Below are 23,536 nucleotides of genomic sequence, written 5' to 3' on the forward strand. Positions count from 1 at the left end.
TGTATATTCAAAACTTTGAAGAGTGTTTGACTTAAATAAGGTTTTTTCCAGGCGATTGTCACTATGTCACCTTCAATCTTCAGGTTACCTCTGCCAGAGGTTAAGATGACAGGATACTGGACAATAAACCAAGGTGGCAACGCTCGCCGCAAACTGCTCTGCCCCACTGAGACACACCCCATAAACATCAAGGTAAACACACAATGGAAACAAGCTAAGCAGATACAACAGTGTGTTCCCCCACATCTCTAGTGATGGTCTTTTCACACTCAGCCTGTTGATATCCATAAACTGTAGTAACAACAGGTCAATCAGCCAATCAGAAGAGAGGCTCTGATCCTCTCTTCTGATTGGCTTCCTGTTTTCTGAGTGCTCCAATAAAAATATAGCAGATTTAAGGTAAACACTCAGAGAAACCAAATCCTGCAAGGTTGGACGGTGGGTCCAGGTGGGTGGGGGTTGGTGCAAGGCTGAGAGTGGTGACTGCTTTGTTGTGACATCACAAAGTTCCAGAAGTCCTGACGGCTGGTTTTAAGGCTCAGTTTCTGAATACAGGCTGTGTGCATTTCTCTGTGGACTGAGGCTCTGATACTTTCACAGTATTAATATAGAACCTAGACCTGCTTTATAATCAAAAAACACATGGACATCTACCTTTATACAATATGGGACCTTTAAATGTTTGTATGTTAGTAGAGGATTGGCTGTTGTCAGCTTGAATTCATGTTGGCACACTAGATTATGATGGTGACAGGTTTTTGCAGAGCATAAACTCCAACTCTCCTCATATTACCAACAATTATTGTTTTGCTTCAAGCACAGAAGCTCTGTTCTAGAAACTGTGTAGTTGCTGTATTGTTGCAAAACTATGACCTGAGTTTAAACTGTCCACAGCTGCTGTCCTTTAAGGAGGAGCAACCAATAGGCTCTCTCTCCAGCTCAGAGGCAGATGCGTGTTTGACACTTGAGATATTTTTGAGTATCACCATAAAACCATTTTAGGAGTTTTATGTGTTGTGTCACATTTTCTGCACATCAAGTTGGAGAAAAAAAAAGAAAACATAAACAAGCAGCCTTGTGATCTGAATCCAGCTCCCATAACACAATCATAGTCACAGTCTGTGTGTCAGTGTGTGTGTGGTTGTGTGTGTGTGTTGCTGTAACAGTGCGTCTTGTGTTTCCAGGGCCCTGTGTTTCTGCGTGTTCAGGGTTACCCCTGCAATAGGCAGGAGAGCAGGGCTTTGAGTTTCAGCGAGGAGAAAGCCCACTGGCAGATTCCCATGAATGAAGTCAACATCATCTGTGATGTCATCACCAAAGATGGTATACACACACACACACACACACACACACACACACACACACACACACACACACAATACCAACACTATCATACAATACATTCTCAGGTCTCTGGTCTCAGGTTTTGTGTTCATTTAGGGAATTGTAAGAAGATCCAGTGAATTAAGTCTAGAACAAAGGAATGATCTCATGTCTACAGACAGAATAGTCGGAGAAGGAACTGTAGAACAGGACATTTCACTCTCACTGTGTAGAATATTAACAGCTGTGGAACAAGATAAACACACTTCCACTAAAGGTTGAAGACAGTACAGCCTTTGAAATTTTTAGTGGAAACAATCGTGGAACTGTGGGAGTGTTAGAGAAAACACAACAAATAATTAAATGAAAGTGATCACAAAACAGAAAAACACATAAGACCATAAACAGGAGTTAAAGGTCCCATATTTTACTCTGGCTGACTGTTTTCTGAGTGATCGAATAAAAATATAGCAGGTTTTAGATAAACACTCAGAGAGACCAAATCGTCCAAGGTTGGATGGTGGGTCCAGGTGGGCGGGGGTTGGGGCATGGTTGAGAGCAGTGACTGCTTTGTTGTGACATCATAAAGTTCCAGAAGTCCTGACGGTTGGTTTTAAGGCTCAGTTTCTGAATACATGCTGTGTGCATTTCTCTGTGGACTGAGGCTTTGATACTTTCACAGTATTAATATAGAACCTAGACCTGCTTTATAATCAAAAACACATGGACATCTACCTTTACAGACTAAATTTGTTAAATTGTCATGTTAAGTTGTTACACTCTAAGTCACTTATGATATAAATTACATCTAAATAACACCCGAGAGGTCTACCTGCTGTGACCGCTGGGTATAGACAGACACACATTTCTGAATGAATGACAATCCAACATTGCTTGTGTGTTTGTTTTGCAGATGTGCTGTACGTGGCCACGTGTAACCCAGTGTCCCTGTTCTCCATGAAGGAGAGCGGGGAGACGATACAGTGCATGGAGCTTTACGATGTCTTCCCCAGGACCATCAGTGGCGTCTGGCAGCCCTTTGTCACCATTGCTCCGCTTGGGAATCCTCTGGGTGGACAGGTGGTGCTGCACGAGGAGCAGGTTGGCAGACACACAAACACACACAAAGACCAGCTTGTAAGACTAAATGATCACACTGATTGGATTACATTAGATTCACTGACTTTTTCTCTTAATCCCCATGGGAAACATCTGCTGTCACAGTACAGTCACTATGTTGATGATATTAAAAGTTTTAAAGGTACCCCATGGAGTTTCCATTGTAAATATACTTTTTTTTTCCCATCACGTTTTTCACCCAAAACATATGGAAAGGAAATTGCCCTTATTGATTTAAAGATCAACTTAAGTGGGATGTGGACGGAGTGTCCCAGTAGCTAGCTAACACAATGGAGAGAAAAACCTGGTCACCCTTTAGGTCAGGATCCATGAGAGTCTCTGCTGTGACATCACACTGTGACAGTGGTGAGGGTGTCTAAGAACTCAAGGTTTAACTTTTATGTGACACCATTTACACTACTGATATCATACTCCATATACATTGCATATGAATGTGTTCATGGCTAATTAGTAGTTACAGCCTAACACATATTAATTGCAAAGCCTTTGGTTTGAAAACCAGCCTAGTTTACATTACATTCTTCTCAACATGCAATATGGGACCTTGAATGATTTTGTTTCTTGTCTGTTTTTAACATGCTCTTCTTTTTTTAGTTGTTCCATGTCTGTCTTTTATGTGCTCCATTCTATAATCTTTGTAACCTTGTAAAGGGCTGCTATCTTGGACAGGTCTCTCTTGTAATCTCTAGGGACATTTCTTATGCATAGGCATATGTGTCCTTGATCGAATGCTGTGAACATAGTACCTATAAGACAGTAGGGGGATAACAAAGGTGCTGAATGGAAAAAAAAAAGGTTGTGACTTTATGGTGGAGGTGGAATTGATAGTTGGTCATCACCTTTCCTCATAGGAGAACACATAAGTACTGCTTTGATTCGGAATTATGTGGAACACAACACAAGAACAATGTGGAATGAGGGGGAGGTTGTAAATAGTCTCAGTGTTATGTAATAAAACACACCTGCACACTCACACACTAACTGTCACAAAGGAATCATAGTCCTTTCTCTCTTTAGTCTCCTGTCCTTGTTTACTGACTAGCATAACATGTAACGTGACCCACAACACTGGTGTTTCTCTCTCTCTTTTTTTTTTTTTTTTTTGTGGACAACCACAGATTCCTCACAGATTTAAAATGGCCATGTACAAGTCAGAGTTTCTTAAAATGGTTGGTGGTTAGATGTTGTTTTGCTGCTGAATCTCTCTCACCCCACAAGACCCTGGCCTGTGACAGCAGAGCGTCAGACAAGAACAATGCATGTTAGCAGCTATTTCTCCGACCAGAACACTTTACAGCTGCTGCATATTAGGCAAGAGGAGGACTTCTAAAAATACCACTGTGATGGATCGTGTTACGTCTGCCTGAAAATGAAGAGGTCCAGACAACATGAAGTTCATTCACAGGTCAACTGGCCTTCTGGGGAAATCAGGGAAACCATCATACACAAACACACACACACACACACTTGACTTGCGTACACGTGTGCAAATGCGTGTGCTTATAGGTGTTTACATACTTGTGAAACCATATCCAAACATAATAATGCTCCATTCAGTGGCGCGCAAAAACAAATTCAAAGACACAACAGCTTCCCCTAGCCCTAACTCACACACACACACACAACCTGAGTGAATCACCCCAACCCGTCCGAAGACACATGCAAGGACACACACGTGTGCTCGCACATGTACACACTCCCTCCAGAGCCTGTGCATGTTTGGAATCAGGAAATGGGGTTTTCTTTCTCTGAACAGCTCCACTGTCCTCGGTACAGTAGTGTGTATGGCAGGAATGGGAGGCCATGAGGAAACCATTAGCGTGAAGCAGGGCGGCCGGGGCCGGGGCCAGCTCCCCTGTGGCTCCTTCTCATAAAACTCAATTGAAGATGAAGCCTAGTGCGTCACAAACGAAAGCCTTTTGCACAGTTTACCCAACACACACACACACACATACTGAGATATCCTTCTGCTCATCTGATATGGATAAAGGAAGCACACAACACACATAAGCACATTTGGACAATAAGTCTATCTAAATTGAATTGAGTGAACTTGCAGTAAAGTGGTCACATTAGTTGGAGTTAACTGCACATCAGCAGTCTGATGCAGGGGTTTCGTCTGGAGAGGAGCACCCTCTGTTGGCAACAAGGAAATGATTCAGGAACGATTCACTGTGCACAGTCTACAAGGTTTTGACTTCAGCTTGAGTCCAAACTGACTAGGGGATTATAGCAAGTAAAAACAACGAATAAAGCAAAGTCACTTTAAAAATCACTGATTCACTGATGCTCTTCAGCAGACACAGGACGTCTCGGAGTGGCTGGGAGCTGATCTGTCTAACATTTGCTTTTTTCTCTGAGAGACGACTGATGACTAAATGCTTGATTGACTCAGTCAGTTTGAGCTTCTGTCAGGAAACCACAGCACTGACACATGAGCACAGAGCATATGACATGATTGACAGGCGACAGATGAAACGGATCATTACCATGATTACAATCACTGATTTCTCTGGTTTAAGAATTGATGGAATCATTTGTGATAATGTTTGTGAAAAACAAAAATCCTTCAGCTGTCATGAGAAAGTGCAGCCAACATACAAACACACTCTCAAAGACAAAGGCAGCATCATCTGTGCTGTGTGATGAGGTTTGAGCACGTCTGCCTGCACAAACATTTGTCTCAGAGTCTTTAATATGTTTAAATCACATTTAAAGATAGGAGGACAGAAAATTACATACCATCATGTACAGTACATGGTCGTACTACAATTAAGATTCAAAATCCAAAAATTGTAAATTTAAATATTTCAGAGTCAAAAGATCAATTTTAGGTTGGGAATAAATGTATGTGTGCAGCATATTTGCAACAATAATAAAGGGAGTGTTCAAAATTCAAAAGTGTCATGTAGGACGACCATTAAGTAAATTATATAATTCATTCATTTTCTCTCTCTGTCCATGGAGATACGTTCCACATGCTGGTTATGATTTTTTTTCTGGCATGTGAATTCTATTGTTATACTTTCTGTACTTCTCATACAATCAACATTCAGTATCCAGGCCTGCTGTCTGGAGGTGTAGCATTTTCAGTTCATCGACTCCAGGCTTATTCAGCAATTTTTCTGTTTGTATTTCCATTTGTTTTTGTGCCAGAGTAACACAGTGCTCCATTTGGACTTGGTAACCGGTGCCGTGCGGAGGCTCATGTTGTCCCCAGACACTGATCAACCCACCAGCAAAGCCTCCAACTGGTGGAGCAGCAAGGAACAGCAGGTCAGAGGCTTCAGCGTCTCCACAGAGAAAAGTGAACTGGCTCAAATGCTCAGGGATCATCTCCAAGACTAATCACTGAACAAATCATTCATCACAGTGTTTGATGTTAATGTGTTGCGTGCACTGACTGTGTTTTTGCAGGGAGGCCATAAAATGTGCCGTGACTTCGCTCACAAGAACTGGCTTCTCTTCTATAAGGAGGACGGGTAAGATACTCTGCTCTAAGATAGATTATTCACAACACTGCACAGTCTCAGTCATACAGTGATGTCGGTCAGCTGCTCCGTGCGCTTGTATTTGTGTCGTGCAGCAACCAGCTGGAGGTACTGGATGTGCTGGAGGGCCGGGTTCACTCCATCTCCCTTCCCATCAACCTGAAGTCTGTCTTCCTCGTGGCAGAGGACCGCTGGCTTCTGCTGGAGAGCGGCACCAACAGGTCAGTGATGGATCTCAGATCCCTCTCAAGGTCTTTTTGAATTGAATTACAGCGAGATATACTGTGTGTTCTCACTAAACAGAAAGTTCCTGCTGACCAAGCCCATGCACATGGCGGCTGAAGACTCTGGAGTGTGTCAGCTCCACAGCATCAGTGAGGACTCGGCCAGCTCAGGCCATGGAGCCAGCTCAGGTACATTAACCATAGGGACACTGAGGATGGAACTGTAGCTCTAAATAAAGGCTAACAGGGCTTTAATGTTCTGTCCTGCTGGTCTGTAGCACTTACTGAAGACATTATGTCAGCCCTGGTAACAAACCCTGGCAGATGGATGTACAGAGAAATAGACCGGCTCCCCGGGCAGCCATATGTCTGCGCTGACAAGACCTCTTAGCTAATCTGTCAGCTGGCCAAGTGAACCATGCATGTTTCAATCAATATTAAACATTCATATCACAACGTGTCACAGTTAGTGAGAACAAAATGTGAAGTCATGAGTAATGTCCAACAATCTAGACCGGGTCAGTCCACAGAGGTCACGACTCACTGTGATAACTTAGTGGGTCCACCTGGTGGTGAACTTCATTGTGATCTGAAGAAGAAATATAAGAGTGAGCTCACTGACAGGATCACTCACATGAGGCACACTGCTGCAGTGCAACGTCTGGAGCGTTCACACAAGTGTCTTTTATTTAATGAGCTAATCATTTCATCCACTCTATTGTTATCTGCTTCTTCATGTTCTACTTTCACCCCCCCACCCTCACTCCCACCCTCCCAGCTGAGGTGTCTGTACCCCAGATGCTGTCATGTGAGCAGCTTCCCAATGAGAACCTCAGTGCCGCCCTGGACCAGAAGATTGTTTCTCCCAACCGCTTACTGGCCGACACCGGCTCCTTTGCGAAGGTTGTTGTGGGCTTCCCAGACCTCATGGTGAGATTAAGATAAGAGGTAGTGAAAACTGTGGGTTTGTTTCCACTGAAACTGTGGAGTGCTTTTAATTTGAAACAATTACAAGAAGTGTTGAGTTTGTAGCAACAGGTAATGCAGTAACTTTAACGTGACAAACTGGAACGACTAAAAACAAGGCTTCATACTAAAATACCACAATGACCAATTCTACATATCAAACAGAGTAAGTTAGAAATAAAACCTGTTACGTTCTGGAGTTGAGGTAAATAAAGGTTAAATTATTGTGGATCCCAGACAAAATAAAGACAAAATAAGACAGCTGGAATCACAGCCCAGTCTTTGTCTTTAATTCATGTGTTTGGTGATTTTGTCATGGTTATAAAATCAGGATCTGACCTTAGGTGGTCCGGACTAGGTTTTGACCAAGTCTTGTTTGGGACATTTTAAGCCAAAATAAATATCAGGTTTTGATTGATAAATATCATGTTGAGTAGCCCCTAAACAAGAGACAAAATAATGGCTGAAACCAGAGGCACCACAGTTAAGCAAACAGAAGGACAGAATTAATGAAATTAATGAAATGGAAATAATAAATCACAGGATTAGGAATCCAGCAAAACTAGTTGATGTGAGATGGAAGAGGATTTCAGAACTGTAATTATTATACAAAAATGATATTAATAATAAAAAAATGTTGCAATAAATACAGGGAGAAGAGAAAAGAGAAAGGGGAGAAGATGGGAGGAAGAAATAATTATTTTTATTTATTTATTTATATTCATTATTCATATTCATTATTTTCCTAAACTGACCGCTCTAAATCCACTGGTGGCCAAGTGAAAAGAAGGTATAGTAAGAGCGGTGGAGGAGGAGCTTATGTACTAAAGACATGCAGGTCAAGTGGGTAGAGAACAAAATGAAAGTATTCAGTGATATTTTCCTCTTGGTTTCTGCTTTTCTCCAGTCTCCTAATGAGGTGTACAGCTTTAAGAGGCCCGTTGACCTGTCGGAGATGAAGAGCAGCGAGAGTGGGGCTCACATGTTCCTCAGAGGTGGGCTTCGGTCCAGCATGGCCAAACAGCAGAATTGTGCCAGTCTGCTCTCAGCCAATCAGGTGGTCCGAGCCCTTCCACCCAGCAAGGTGCCCCTGAAGGAGGTGTACCCCAAAGGTCAGAGTTCAGATCCTACTGTGTTTACAACATAGCAGGTGAATTCAAACAGAGAACTTATTTAGACTTGTTTTCTTCTTTGTCACTCAGATGTGACGCCTCCGTTGACAGCAGCGTACCTGGAGGTGACAGATCTGAACTCCAAAAAAGTCAAATACATTCCTGTCCCGAGGTAAACAGCACACCTGAATAACAACGACATAATTTTGCTTCCTCTAGCACCAGCTAGTGGTCAGAGACAGCATTGCACGTAATGAATTATCTCTGTTTTAATCTTGCAAAATTATTTTGAACTATTATTTCTGCTGTCATTGAATTCTCATATATCACCAAAGGATAAATGGTGCATAAAGCAGCTTTTGTATTATCAAATACACAATAATTCTCAAATAAAAGTCATAATTTTTCCATCTAAACCATTAATGCAAACTTTCGCTACCAGGATAAACAAAAAATTTAAATAGTTAAAAAAAAAAGTTAGTGAAAGTGTTGATGATCTTTTGATGACCTCTGTCAGTGACTGTGTCTTTCCTGTGTATTTGTGATTTGCAGGTCAATGACTGTGTCACCTTACACCAGCTGGTTGTCCAAGGTGTCCGAGTCCGACGTGCTAATGGCTCCCCTAGGATCTGGAGGTGTTGTCACAGTGGATATGGGTGGGTACGTCCGGCTGTGGGAGACAGGATTGGACACCCTGCAGCGGTCACTGATGGAATGGAGAAATATGATCGGGACAGAGGATGGCAGACCCTTACAGGTAAGATCACAGCCTTAAACACTCTAATGTGGGTTTGAGAACCATGTATGGCAGAAATGAGAGAATTGTGTAACAGGTAAAACAATCCTCTGGGCCTGCAGTTTCTCTCATCACCACTGGGGGGCAGTGCTACTTTAAAAATAACTATTGTGACAGAGTTACAACTGAATGCATACTTGCCTCACTCTGGCAAAATGTATTAGCTGCCGAAACATTCCTGGTTTTATGCTAACGGGAATCTTTCCAGGCCCAGAATTTATGACCCTGCTGTACCCAGGGTGGGTGTTCATGAATGGGCAATCATTGTGCTGATGATGCAATAGGTTTGACCCCTAGTATGGGTCAGAATATTTGGATCAGCACACTGAGACACCATTGTTAAGGTGCCCACACACGCATAGACGGGTGAATTCTTTAGAGAGAGTAGCCTTCCAGATGTAGAGAGCATTATCTGCAGATCTGCAGTTCGTGCACAGTGAGAGAGAGAAACCTCAACATGGACTGAAATGAGGACATCAAGGAGACTGATACTAAAACTGGATAATGTACATCAGTATCCTGATCCGGATATATATATATTTGTTAAAGGTAAGATATAGTCTAAAGGTAGATGTCCATGTGTTTTTGATTATAAAGCAGGTCTAGGTTCTATATTAATACTGTGAAAGTATCAAAGCCTCAGTCCACAGAGAAATGCACACAGCCTGTATTCAGAAACTGAGCCTTAAAACCAGCCGTCAAGACTTCTGTAACTTTGTGATGTCACAACAAAGCAGTCACCACCCCAAGCCCCGCCCACCTGGACCCACCATCCAACCTTGCAGGATTTGGTTTCTCTGATTGTTTCCCTGAAATCTTCTATATTTTTATTTGAGCACTCAGAAAACAGTCAGCCAATCAGAGGAGGGACTCAGAATCTCTCTTCTGATTGGCTCACTCTCCTACTAGAGCTCCAGAGAGAAGCCTGAGAGAGGAGATGTAAAACTACACTGAGATGGTTTTTGGTTCTTAAAACCACAAATATATCTTCTGATGGATATTAGCACTTCAAATAAAACACTGGTGACATGTAAAATACAGAACTTTATCACACACATTCTCTCATGCACCTGCACACACACAGGACCTGTTTCCTCTTTGTGGCCTAGATTCCTCAGCAGTAAGGTTTTCTTTGATGGGGCACCTTGAGTCCACTGTAGGTCAGACTTACACAGACCCTGCCTGTGCTCTGTGTTGGCTCACTGCAAACAACAGTAGCTATACTGTATTTAAACATACCTGCTTATAAGGCTCTCTGTATATCTGTTTACACAGCTCACCTCCATGCCAGCTCACCTGTTTGCACATGGTACCTGTGCATCACTTGCCACATACTTTGTTTTTATGAGGCTTTTGAGGGAAAAGGAGAAAAATTGAAGACATGACAATTCATTGCCTTTATAATTCTCCTGTACACACATGTACAATAATTCTGGCCAACCGCACAATGAGCTGTGTGAGTGTGTGTGTGTGAGCAAGTGTGTGTAACTGTCTGGGGCTCAGAACTCAGTTGTTCTTTTCATCTGTTTAGCTTCAGTCTGACATTGCTCCATTACTTCACAAATACACACACGTGCACAGGAGACATCAGTCATCTATCTGCACAAACAACTCATGTCCTGGTGTTTCTGCTGCCAAGTAGGTGTCTGCAGGTGTCACCACATTCATAGCAGCTCACTCTGATATGTCCAGTCACTCAACCTGAGGCTTAATTCTACCATATCATTGTTGTTTTTAGACCCGTGCATCGGTGTCTGCAGCTCTGGTTGGCCTCCTGCCACCATCTCTCCTCCCTGCCCTCACCCCACTGACACAAGCTTATCAGTTAGACTCATATGCATGTTTTCACATGCTTGCTCCTTCAAACCTTAAATTGCCAGGCATGTTGCCACAAACTAGCATGCACTCAGTTTACCACAGGGGCACACATTTACTGACAAAAACACACTCAAAAGTGGGCTCCTGCACATGTGTGACTGCACACACACACACATTTGCCATCACTCCTAAATCACTCTGTCTTTAGGCATCTAAAGGGAGAATCAGAAATTTATGAGGCTATTAATCCTACAAGACAAGGCATGGACCGCAGATGAGGGAAGAGGGAGAGACACTGGGTGAAAAAAAGAAAGAGAGAGCAGGGCGGGGGAGAGACATTGATTCCCACAGTCATAAAAATAAAGTTTTCTCCACTGCGCAACCCACTCCCCCTCCCTGTGCTTCCCTTTTTTCAGAATTAAACCTGTGGAGAAATAATCAAGCCACACAATAGATGTAAAATGAGATATTTAACATAAAGGAAACTTTATTTCAAGAGAAAAGTTTTTCCCTTCTCTTCAGTGCTCTTCCAGTTTCACGTTTTTTTCCTGAAAAGATCCCCTGGATAATGTGTCACATAGTTTTATGTAATTGTCACTAGCTTCAATTATTTCATCTTCACTTCTGAGAAATCATAGTTTGTCCGTCATTTGGCAGATGGGTCACCAGAAGGAGCAAGTGGGAGATGTGAATCTGAGCTTTAGGGAATTCAAAACGTTACAGTTGAGAACAAACTCAGCATTAGGGCACAACCAAAAAAGAGACAGAGAAATCTGTCATTTTAAATGATCAACATTGTTCTCACTTAGGCAGAACAGTTGTCTGTTCCCATGGGAGCCATCACTCAAACTAGACAATGCAAGAAACTGCAGTTGGATTGCTGGCTTCTGGAAAAGCTGATGCTAACCGGCATTGCCAATGAGCTTCATTGGTAGAAATGCTTAAAATTAATCTGCATCGTTGGAATAAATTTATATAAAGGAGCAGATGAAGGCGTTCAGGGACACTCGTAAGTTTAAGTGATAAATACAGAAAGCTTTCAAAGCTAAGCTAAATGTTATTTTTTCATCAACATATTATACATCCTCACAATTACCGTGTGTGGGGTTTAGTCATCTTTGTCTCATATTTAATCACTAGCGCTGATTTTTTTTTTCTTTGTTTTATCCAACACTATTCTTTCAGCATCACAATTGCTTCCAATAAAACTCTTTAACAGTCTTCATTAGTATTAAAACCCAGCTCGTTTTGAGGGAAAAGGGAAGCAACATACACCTGGATGTAATTGGTAATGAAAAGTTATTTATTAGCAAGGAGAATAAAGGGAAAACTAACTGAGGGGAAATAAGGGGAACTAAAAGGGGAAACAGTGGCAAATGGGTGCTGTTAAATCAAAGATCTCTTTATCTGATCCCAGGTCAGGCCCAAACAGTTGACTAGTTCCTCACTTCTATTTCTGAAAATTCAGTGACTTCAGGAGGTACATTGGCGAGCTGTTCATATGTCAGCCGCCCCGAGGCTGGCCAGGTTTTTGTATGCTCGGCCCAAATGGCTTAAGCTTGATTGGTGGGCAGGGACAGGTGCCGCTCCAATCAGGCTCACTGGGCATAGAAGGTAGGGACGCCAATGTCAATGCAGGATCCACACATCCTATGTAGCATATGCACAATTTGACAAGACAGTTAGACCCACAGGTCGGCGTAACAGTTACGCATGTTAATCTTGCTGAAAACATCCACACATCATGCGAGCAGAAGAATTACTTTGTGCTTATATCACCAGCCTCAGTGTATGAGGGGCAAAGGAAATTTTTGACCAGGCTTCAATTAGGAGTCTGCTCTGACTTCTGAGCATCAGACCTCAGTTAATAACTTGTGGAGGCCTCACAAATATTGTGAATGTCATGTTGTTACAAAAAGTCAGGGAGGAAGCATCCCAAAACTTTTTGAAAAAATCATTGCAGGTGTCCTTCAATAAACTCATCTTGCCAAAAACACGCTGGATGCAGAGAAGAAGAAGTATAACTGAGCATTAGTCACAAGCAGACTCTGGGAGGAACGTGACTTATCTTCATGTAGTTAGTACAAGTGATACTCTCCCTGTTAAGATCCCTGCTGGGCCACAGTAATGTGACACTCACACACACACACACCCTGTCCTGTAGATGCGCTGTCCATATGACTCATGCCTCTTTCACAACCAGAGGGGGAAGTGAGTGTGGCGGCTCTAAAAGCCACTCAGAGCCCAAAATGGACACATGTTGTAAAGGATCACTCATCATTTTTCTAAACCCAAAAGTAGCGCGTTAGTCACCCCTTTACTGGCTGCGAGGCCATTAACAGCATGAAGACACATTCACGAGTTACGTCGTCACCACCAAGAGTTTTATCTATATTCAGTGTGATTGCAAAGAATGATTACTGAAACAAGTCTGCGTGCAGGAAACTGGAGTCCTGATAGCTGGACTTCCTCTTTGATGGACAGATTTCACTGAGACAAACAGACACATCGGGGCCCAGCAGATGCCTGACATGATTGAATGTGTGTGCGTGTGTGTGTGTGTGTGTGGTGTTTATTGGGTGATGGTAATCACATTCATAAACACAGTCAAAGTGATAGGTCTTGCCAGCACAGCTAAGCCCTTGAGCCTCGTTCCCGTGCATCAGGTGCACACCCTGGTCTCCCATCATGGGGCAGGCATGTGCAGCACAGCTCATGTTCTGTTGCTGTTTTCTGCTGTTATGCGTCGTGGTGTGTGACTCACATACATAGATGCATATGTATTAGTGTGTAATCAGAGAGCAGTAGTATGACGCAAGTGGCTCTGACCTCTGACCCTTTATCTCACCATAAAGCTATGGCACCAGCTCTCTCTGGTTACAGAGGGTAACATCGCAGAGTAACTGACAGCTCTGTTAAGACACTGATGCTCTGTTGAATTACAGCTGTATGGGACAATGAGGATATTTGTAATTTTAAAGGTCCCATATTTTACACTTTCCCTATGTTTTATTTTGAAATGTTGATCTCCATAAGAAGATATATTTGTGGTTTTAAGAACCAAAAACCATCTCAGTGTAGTTTCACATCTCTCAGGCTTCTCTCTGTAGCTCTAGTAACAACAGGTTGGTGAGCCAATCAGAAGAGAGGATCTGAGCTTCTCTTCTGATTGGCTGACTGATTTTTGAGTGATCTAATAAAAATATAGCAGATTTCAGGAAAACACCCAGAGAAACCAAATCCTGCAAGGTTGGATGGTGGGTCCAGGTGGGCGGGGTTTGGAGCATGGCTGAGAGTGGTGTCTGCTTTATTGTGACATCACAAAGTTCCAGAAGTCCTGACGGCTGGTTTTAAGGCTCAGTTTCTGAATACAGACTGTGTGCATTTCTCTGTGGACTGAGGCCTTGATACTTTTACAGTATTAATACTGAACCTAGAGCTGCTTTATAATCAAAAAACACATGGACATCTGCCTTTATATAATATGGGACCTTTAAATTACCACTCCCCCTGTCTCCATGATGATTGTCCTACAAGGCATGATCAGCAAAGATTTTTCCCATGTATCTGTAATGTGAACAGCCAACACACATGGAGTTTTTGCATATCACTGAGTGACTCTGTGTGTGTGTGTGTGTGTGTGTGTGTGTGTGTGTGTGTGTGGGAGGGGAAGAGGGTGGGGTGGGTGAGGTTGGGGAGTGGGAGGTTGAGATATCCTCTGCTGACTGTATTTTTCGTAGAACTTAACTAATATTGCATTTTTGATTCTAATCACAGTATTGATAACAGCACATCAGCCTAAGCAATTTTTTATACGCAGGAATTTGTGTTTTTATTTTATAGTTATTATGATGATAGTTCACAACTCCTTCATAGCACCAAACCTAATATTACTATCATGGGAAATCTCCAGTGTGAGTGTCTGGGCTTACCGAGTGTAACAAGGTGCACATACAGTGTGCATGATATCTAAAAGCATCGTCTGCTTCAGGTGTGAAGGCAGGGAGGAAAACAGAAGGAACTTTAAGTGGGTGCTCAATGGATAAATGTGATTTAGTGTAGATCTGCTAGAGGAAACATATTGTGACAAACGATGACACTCACAGTTGCTCCACTGTACGAGCTCATTCACACAATGAGCTTTATCTTGTCCTTATAATCTGACCTGGTGTGTGTCACCCTCCTCCTAATCTGCCCTAAACATAGAGAGAGCTGACACAGCTGCTTCGTGTCTGTGTGAGAACAGAGCCTGAGCTTCACTGTGTGTGTCAGTTTGAGGTGTGGACAGTGGGAGAGGAGAAGAGGAGGAGTCCTCCTCAGCTGGACTGTTGCTCCTACTAGATAAGTCTCTGTTCAACTGCTCAGACCGTGACAGACCAGCAGCAAAGATAATACCTCACACACAGTTTACAACAAAACCTCATCCCCCACAGGTGCTGTTCAAATTCTTGCAGTATGTAAGAATGTAGCTGAACTGCAGGGGAGACACTTAGGCTCCCACTGAACTACCCCCTTTTCTCTCCTCACGCCCTCATGCGTGCCAGACTCTGGCTGGCCGCCCTGCCTCAGCGTGAGAGCTGGCCTGCTGATTTTGGCTCCGATGGTGCCGTTGAGATGGACCTAAAAAATCCAAAGCTCTACCCTCTCTGTGTTCCCACTCTTCATCTCTCCATCACTCTCATGCTGGGAGAGACAGAGCCTATTTTGTCCGTCCTGCTGAAACCTCAGACCTTAGAGATAGAAAGTCCATTCTCTTAATGTTCTGAGTGTGTGGAAGTCAGCTGACTGTTTTTGGATGTTGACGGCTTTTCTCACATACTGATTTAATACATCAGGAGGCAAACACAAAGACGAGGTTACAGGAGCAGGTCTATGAGCTTGGGAAAAAGATTACAGTCTTATACAATCTTTTATACCTGTATTAGTGGGAAAGTGGGATTACTATTACAATTGCAACCCAATGTGTTTTCTTTGCTTTTCCCAGGAAGTGCCATCTAAAAACCACAGCTCTTCTGATGACACTGACTAGCTAAATGCCATTTATATGTATGTTTATCTTGTTTTATGAAATGCATAAATGCTTCGTGCAACATTTTAAAGGTCCATACAGTCTAAAGGTAGATGTCCATGTGTTTTTTGATTATAAAACAGGTCTAGGTTCTATATTAATACTGTGAAAGTATCAAAGGCTCAGTCCACAGAGAAATGCACACAGCCTGTATTCAGAAACTGAGCCTTAAAACCAGCCGTCAGGACTTCTGGAACTTTGTGATGTCACAACAAAGCAGTCACTGCTCTCAGCCTCAAGCCCCCCAAGTGTTTACCTGAGGCTCAGATGCTCTCTTCTGATTGACTGACTGACCTGTTGTTACTAGAGCTCCAGAGAGAAGCCTGAGAGAGAATCAGAATCAGAATCAGAATCAGAATCAGTTTTATTGCCAAGTATGTTTTCACATACAAGGAATTTTTTCTGGTGATTGGTGCAATTGATCAGCAACAGTGGGGCTCTCTAGCCTTGTTGATGAGGCTAATAGCAGATGGGAAGAAGCTATTTTTGTGGCGAGAGGTTTTGGTCCTGAAGGACCGCAGCCTCCTGCCAGAGGGGAGTGTCTCAAAGAGTTTGTGTCCAGGGTGGGAGGAGTCAGCTACAATCTTCCCTGCACGCCTCAGAGTCCTTGAGGCGTACAGGTCCTGGAGGGACGGAAGATTGCAGCCAATCACCTTCTCAGCAGAGTGGATGATACGCTGCAGTCTGTTATTGTCCCTCTCCGTGGCAGCAGCGTACCAGATGGTGATGGAGGAGGTGAGGATGGACTCGATGGTGGAGGTGTAGAAGTTCACCATCATAGTCCTTGGCAGGTTGAACTTCTTCAATTGCCTCAGGAAATACATCCTCTGCTGAGCTTTTTTGATGAGGGAGCTGATGTTTAGCTCCCATTTGAGATCCTGTGTGATGGTGGTTCCCAAGAAGCGAAAATGCTCCACGGTAGCCACGGGGGAGTCACACAGGGTGATGGGGGTGGGTGGGGCTGGGCTCTTCCTGAAGTCCACTATCATTTCCACTGTCTTCAGAGCGTTTAGCTCTAGGTTGTTCTGCCTGCACCAGGTCACCAGACGCTCAGTCTCCCACCTGTAGGCAGACTCATCGCCATCAGAGATGAGTCCAATGAGAGTGGTGTCGTCTGCAAACTTCAGGAGCTTGACAGACTGATGGCTGGAGGTGCAGGTGTTGGTGTACAGGGAGAAGAGCAGAGGAGAAAGAACGCAGCCTTGTGGGGATCCAGTGCTGATGGTCTGGGAGTCAGACACGTGCTTTCCTAGCTTCACGTGCTGCCTCCTGTCAGACAGGAAGTCGGTGATCCACCTGCAGGTGGAGTCAGGCACGCTCAGCTGGGAGAGCTTGTCCTGCAGCAGAGCCGGGATGATGGTGTTGAAGGCAGAGCTGAAGTCCACAAACAGGATCCTGGCATAGGTCCCTGAGGAGTCCAGGTGCTGGAGGATGAAGTGGAGAGCCATGTTGACGGCGTCGTCTACAGACCTGTTGGCTCTGTAGGCGAACTGCAGGGGGTCCAGGAGTGGGTCAGTGATGGATTTGAGGTGGGACAGGACAAGACGCTCAAATGATTTCATGACCACAGAGGTCAGGGCAATGGGTCTATAGTCATTTAGTCCTGTGGGCCTTGGTTTTTTGGGGACAGGGATGATGGTGGAGGATTTGAAGCAGGCTGGCACGTGGCAGGTCTCCAGTGAGGTGTTGAAGATGTCTGTGAACACTGGAGACAACTGATCAGCACAGTGCTTCAGGGATGATGGAGAGACAGAGTCAGGACCGGCTGCTTTGCGGGGGTTCTGCTTCTTAAAAAGCCTGTTGACATCTCTCTCCAGGATAGAGAGAGACGTTCCTTTGGTAGAGGAGGAGGAGGGGGGTTCTGATGTGGCTCTGATGTGGAGGTTAGTGTCAGGCTTGTCCCACTGTCTTTCAAAGCGGCAGTAGAACTCATTCAGATCGTTGGCCAGACGGAAGTCATTAATGGAGTGGGGGGGTTTAGGTTTGTAGTTTGTGATCTTTCTGAGCCCTTTCCAGACAGAAGCAGAGTCATTGGCTGAGAACTGGAGCTGAAGTTTCTCAGAGTACAGTCGTTTAGCTTCTCTCACCGCTTTGCTAAACCTGTACTTGGACTCTTTAAACTTGTCCCTGTCCCCACTCCTGAAAGCTTCCTCCTTTTGCCTCCTGAGCTGACTGAGCTTAGCTGTGAACCAGGGTTTGTCATTGTTATAACTCACCCTGGTGCGTGATGGGATGCAGCAGTCCTCACAGAAGCTGATGTATGACGTCACAGCCTCTGTGAACTCATCCAGACTGTTGGAAGCAGTCCTGAACACCTCCCAGTCAGTGCAGTCCAAACATGCCCGCAGATCCTCTATGGCTTCACTGCACCACTGCTTTGATGTCCTCGCAACAGGTTTACACAGTTTTAGTTTCTGCCTGTATGTGGGAATCAGGTGGACCATGACATGGTCAGAGTGGCCCAGTGCAGCCCGGGGGACGGCGGGATAAGCACCACTGATTGTGGTGTAACAGTGGTCCAGAGTGTTCCCCTCTCTGGTCGGGCAATTAACAAACTGTCTGTATTTGGGCAGTTCATGACTGAGGTTCCCTTTGTTAAAGTCACCAAGGACAATAACTACGGAGTCCGGGTTGGTCCGCTCCACACACAGTATCTGCTGTGGCCTGTGGTGGGATGTAAACACCGACCAGGATGATTGAGGTGAACTCACGGGGGGAGTAGAAGGGCCTGCAGTTTATGATGAAAGTCTCCAGGTCAGGAGAACAGTGCTGCAGGATCACTGTCACGTCTCTGCACCAGCCACTGTTTGCATAAAAGCAGATTCCTCCACCTTTGGTTTTGCCGGACAGCTCTGTGTCGCGATCCGCTCTGAAGAGCTGGAAGCCGGCCAGCTCCAGCGCAGAGTCCGGAATCGATCCACACAGCCACGTCTCCGTGAAGCACAGGACGGCAGATGAGGAAAAGTCTCTGTTCTTCTGCACCAGTAGCTGAAGTTCATCCAGTTTGTTGGGCAGTGAACGCACGTTGGAGAGAAAGATACCTGGGAGAGGTGTGCGGAGTGCGCGCCGGCGGAGACGCGCAAGCGCACCGGCACGTTTTCCTCTCCTCCGGCGTTTCACTGCGAGAGCAACGGTCAGTGACCTCTGACCAAAATGTCCAATAATCCCACAGATGAGTCGAGAAAAGTAGGAAAAAAATCCACTGGAGTTGTTTCTCTGATATTAATGAGCTCTTCTCTGGTGAAAGAGCTCCGGAAACCAAAGCAGAAAACTGGATTTATAAAGAAAATAAGGCAAAAAAATGCGCACCAAAACACCGAGGCAGCCATCCGCGGCGCCATGGCAACAGAATCATATCAGATGTAAAACTACACTGAGATGGTTTTTGGTTCTTAAAACCACAAATATTTTATGGATATCAACACTGCAAATAAAACACAGGTAAAGTGTAAAATATGGGACCTTTAAGAGCCTTTTTAAGCTAACACAGTCTTTCATACGATCATATGACTTTCATTTAGCACTGTGACACCCAAGCTTCCTTCAGAGGTGAAAAGCACCTGCACACATAGATGTTTAAAACCCACAGACATGACCTCTCTCACTCCTCTCCTTACAGATCACCATCCAGAGGGACAGTGGCCTGGACGTCACAGCCCCAAAATATGGCAAGATTGACCCCAACAATGCTCCTCATGTTGGGGGAAACCAGTGGGCGGGAGGCACAGGTAACCAGTGTTTCTTACTGAGTCAGCAATACTCAGAAATTCCATCCATCCAAAAATGCTGATTTAAATCTGTGATGACATTTAACACACACATTACTATGACTGATGGCCTGTAAGGTGGGGTATATAGCAATACATGCAGTGGTGTGATCATTCTCTTAGCAACCGAGGCACTAACCCTCCATCTGCTCAACTGCTTAAGGGCTCAGAGTGAAAACACACAAAGCGCTTACACCAGGCAGCTGCCAGATTCAGATATAGATTAAATGTTTAAGTCATTAATCAGTAAAGATGTAAAATGTTCAGTTTTTGTTAGTCAGACAAAATGAGCAACGTCATCTTGAGCTCTGGGAAACTGTGATGGGGATTATTTGACCTGAATTTTTATGAACTAAATAATTAAATTAAAAAAAGAATCAGAAGATGAATCTATGATACAGCCTTTGGTGTTCAACTGTCTGTGGAAGGTTAAAATGTAATAAACTGATTGAGTGATTGACTTTATCGCCCACCTCAGTGGAAATTTGTCTTTGGCTTCTCCCAAAGTACAAAAGTAAAAAATACATATAATCCACATAACACAACACACCGTTAAAAACACATGTACAACATAGAGTAGTGCAATGAGCAGGTAGCAGCAGATCGATTATAAAGATACCAAGTGTTACCTGAAAACTGCTCCGTGTGTTCACATTAAATGTCTGTGATTGTCCCCAATACTTAAAACGGATATAAATCAATCAATAGTTCAATATGCCAAGGTTCTTACAGTAGTGAGTGACTGGTTATCTAAAGCCTCCAGAGACTGTGGTTTTTAATAAGATGGGTCTCTGTAGGCGGCAGAGACACGGCAGGGCTGGGTGGCAAAGGGGGACCCTATCGCCTGGATGCAGGACACAAGGTCTACCAGGTTTCCCAGGCCGAGAAGGACGCAGTTCCAGAAGAGGTCCGCAGGGCAGCCCGGGAGATGGCTGAAAAGGCCTTCAAAGAGAGGTAGGCTGCGTTAAACACAGAACGCCTGCACAGGTCAATACTAGACTAAAAACCAGAGTTCGCTCCACAGGTGAGAAACTGTGTGGAGGTGGACAGATGTTTCAGACTGACCATCTTTTTCCACTCTGGAAACCACCCAGAACTGAAGTGTGCGATGTGTGTATTGTGGAACGTGTGTGTGTGCATGTGTGTGCGCATGTGTGTGCATGTGTGTGCATGTGTGTGCATGTGTGTGAGTGAGTGTTTTGGCCATTTGTTGGGTGCTCTGGTCAGTGAGCCATCCCAGGTACAGTGCTCCATCCTGGACAAACAACCACCAGCTGGATGGATGAATTCAGTGGTATGTGTGTATGTGTGTATGTGTGTGTGTGTGTGTGTGTGTGTGTGTGTTCATGTGTGTGTGTACCTACACTTACACACATTTGCTTCAGTGTGCAGTGTTGAGAGGACGCCCCTTTCACCAGCTCGACCATGAAGGACGCCTCTGTTCATGTTCACTTCAAACAGACTCGTTCTCTTTCCTCCCCCCCCAACCCCCCCCCTCCCACCCCCCCCTCCCACCCCACCCCCCACCCCCCTTCCTGCATGGTCCCTCTCACACACTGGCTGCTTTCACTCCAGGAGGACAACCTCTCTGACTGTCCTCTCTCTTTATCTCCTCTTTATTTGTCTCCTCTCTTTTTCCCTCTGTCTTAGCCCACGTCACCACCCTCGCTTCTTTAAATTTCTGCTTTGACACCCTCTCCCTCTTCCCCTCCCTCTCTCTCCCCCTCCCTCCCTGTCTATCATAGTCAAACAAAGCCCAGAGAAAATCTTGTAGCTACATGCTGATACCCTGCTTCCAAGTAGATGTCACTTATTTGACTGTTCTTTAACACAGCAGGTGAACACACACACACACACACACACACACACACACACGTATATATATCTCAGAATTACATACAGATATTTTTTCTTTCATATCACAGGCTCCGTCAGGCGTTTTCCATCCCTTGTCATTCACTGATGTGTGCACACAATCCTTTGTTTACTTAGCTGTAGGTTAAGCATCAATCAAGCCATCATTCTTCCTTAAACCCCTGAGTACTGACACACATACACACACACACACAAGCAAAAACAGGCTTTGGTATGCCTCCATTCACATGCTCACCCTCAGACACACGCACTCACACTGCACTGGGTATATTTCTGTCTCTCACCTCTTTCACCTTCTTTTTTTCTGGGTTCAGAAAATTTTTGAATGTTAAAAAATCAAAAGTTGTTTTAATGCAGGAGCACCTCCTCTCCTATCACCTCTAACTCCCTCACATGTCTAACTATGCACTTTAAGTGCATTTCTTGATCTCCTTGCACTTATTGAATAGATGTGGTGCTTACTTACACCAGGGTTTCCCACTGCACTGAGGCTTTAGTGATGTCCTTCACTTGTAAGTCAGTTTGGATAAAGGCATCTGCCAGATGATGTTAATGTCATGTAACCTGGAACCCAAAAACTCTCTCACTTGAAGACACAAAACATGTTTCACCTGTGGTCATGTGCTTGATAGCTACAAGTCATTAGATAAAAGACACCAGCGTTTGTGAAAAACTAATGTATCCCTCTACCTTATCTCCTCTAGGAGGTAGATAAGGTAGATAATCTATCATAAAGTTTCATCCTTGTTTTGTTTTATTCTCTTCCCCAGTGATGTATGCAGTGCATGGCAGAGTAAATGTTTTAGAAACCCTGCGCTCTATCTCAAACCCCCCACAAAGCTCAGACACAGTTGTCATTTTCCCGTCCAGCACCCACGTTGTTTAAACAGCAAATACACTTGCACCCAGAGCACCCATGGGTGTGTTGGTCTTAAAATGAGGTGAGCTCAGGTGCATTGTTGGTGCAACTCACCAACAAAAACCTGGTCTGAAGTCAGTGTTTCACTGTTATTTTAAGGACTCATTGGCAGGACAGTAATGTGCTCCTACTGTCACTCCTGTTACACACAGCAGAGTTTGTTTCCATTCACCACCGGGACTGAACTTGTCCACAGCTTCATAACGAACTGAAGATTTCTTCACACTCCTCATTTCATGTAACAAAATATTTCTAATGTTGTGATTTGTGCCGTTGCTTCTTTGTAGAGTTGTGTGAGCACATTGATTCTCTCAGCCCTTCCTTGCACACAGAGCTGCTGCTGTGTGTATGTATGTGTATGTATGTGTGTGTGTGTGTGTGTGTCAGGACTGGACTCTCTGGTCCATAAATAATAAAATCATACTCTGTGTAAATCATTGCGCCATTATAATAGCAATACACCAATGTGCAGGCTCACCTGGTTTTTAAAGGGAAATGCTCTGATTGGTTTAATGCATGTTACAAAACACTGTCATGATTCATTAAGAGACTAAATACAACCCTGGAGCAGCGACTTGTCTGCTGTTAAAATAGAAAAAGTGATATGGACACACTCTGAATGTCATGAGCTTTAGACTGAGTGAGTAAATAGTTGAATTAGAGATCTCAAAATTCGTTATTGGGTTTAACAATTATCCAAATATGATTGAAATCCCTTTATGACTAAGTGCAATATCCAAATAGCAAGAGCTGCAATTTTTGTGATAATAGTAAGATGTGTCACAGCGGGCTGTAAATGAAGCGTTGCTGCCTATAAATCATCTTCTCCTATAAATCATCCTATAAATCAGCACATATATAACTTATGTTCTCCAAGGAACATCATTGGTACAAGCCTCAACAAAAATCACGTCATCATCATTTAATTTTTTTTTTCAGAGAAAGTGAAATGCAGAATTCACCATTCAACTGAAACTGTGTCTCATATCTCAGTCACAACGTCTGCCAAAATAATCACAACATGATTCTCTTTGTTT

The 23,536-nt window shown here is 43.9% G+C and overlaps 1 protein-coding gene across 3 annotated transcripts in view; it reads left to right on the top strand.

Moving 5' to 3' along the window:
* Window positions 1-23,536, top strand: part of vwa8 (von Willebrand factor A domain containing 8) — an 81,008-nt gene that overhangs the window by 42,274 nt on the left and 15,198 nt on the right. For all 3 annotated transcript variants that reach the window (XR_011691739.1, XR_011691741.1, XM_071484144.1), the window contains exons 27-39: window positions 84-192; window positions 1,185-1,323; window positions 2,237-2,424; window positions 5,620-5,739; window positions 5,881-5,945; window positions 6,050-6,175; window positions 6,258-6,367; window positions 6,957-7,108; window positions 8,052-8,256; window positions 8,347-8,428; window positions 8,809-9,013; window positions 19,558-19,666; window positions 20,503-20,659. Coding sequence is in view for 1 of the 3 variants with exons in the window: in XM_071484144.1 (XP_071340245.1) it covers window positions 84-192; window positions 1,185-1,323; window positions 2,237-2,424; window positions 5,620-5,739; window positions 5,881-5,945; window positions 6,050-6,175; window positions 6,258-6,367; window positions 6,957-7,108; window positions 8,052-8,256; window positions 8,347-8,428; window positions 8,809-9,013; window positions 19,558-19,666; window positions 20,503-20,659 (1,767 nt within the window). In the remaining 2 variants the exon portion in view is untranslated. The remainder of the gene's footprint in view (window positions 1-83; window positions 193-1,184; window positions 1,324-2,236; window positions 2,425-5,619; window positions 5,740-5,880; window positions 5,946-6,049; window positions 6,176-6,257; window positions 6,368-6,956; window positions 7,109-8,051; window positions 8,257-8,346; window positions 8,429-8,808; window positions 9,014-19,557; window positions 19,667-20,502; window positions 20,660-23,536) is intronic.

The sequence above is a fragment of the Trachinotus anak genome, unplaced genomic scaffold (assembly GCF_046630095.1).
Source record: "Trachinotus anak isolate AG129_WGS33_773 ecotype Australia unplaced genomic scaffold, CSIRO_AGI_Tana_v1 ptg000001l, whole genome shotgun sequence".
Classification (NCBI taxonomy): domain Eukaryota; kingdom Metazoa; phylum Chordata; class Actinopteri; order Carangiformes; family Carangidae; genus Trachinotus; species Trachinotus anak.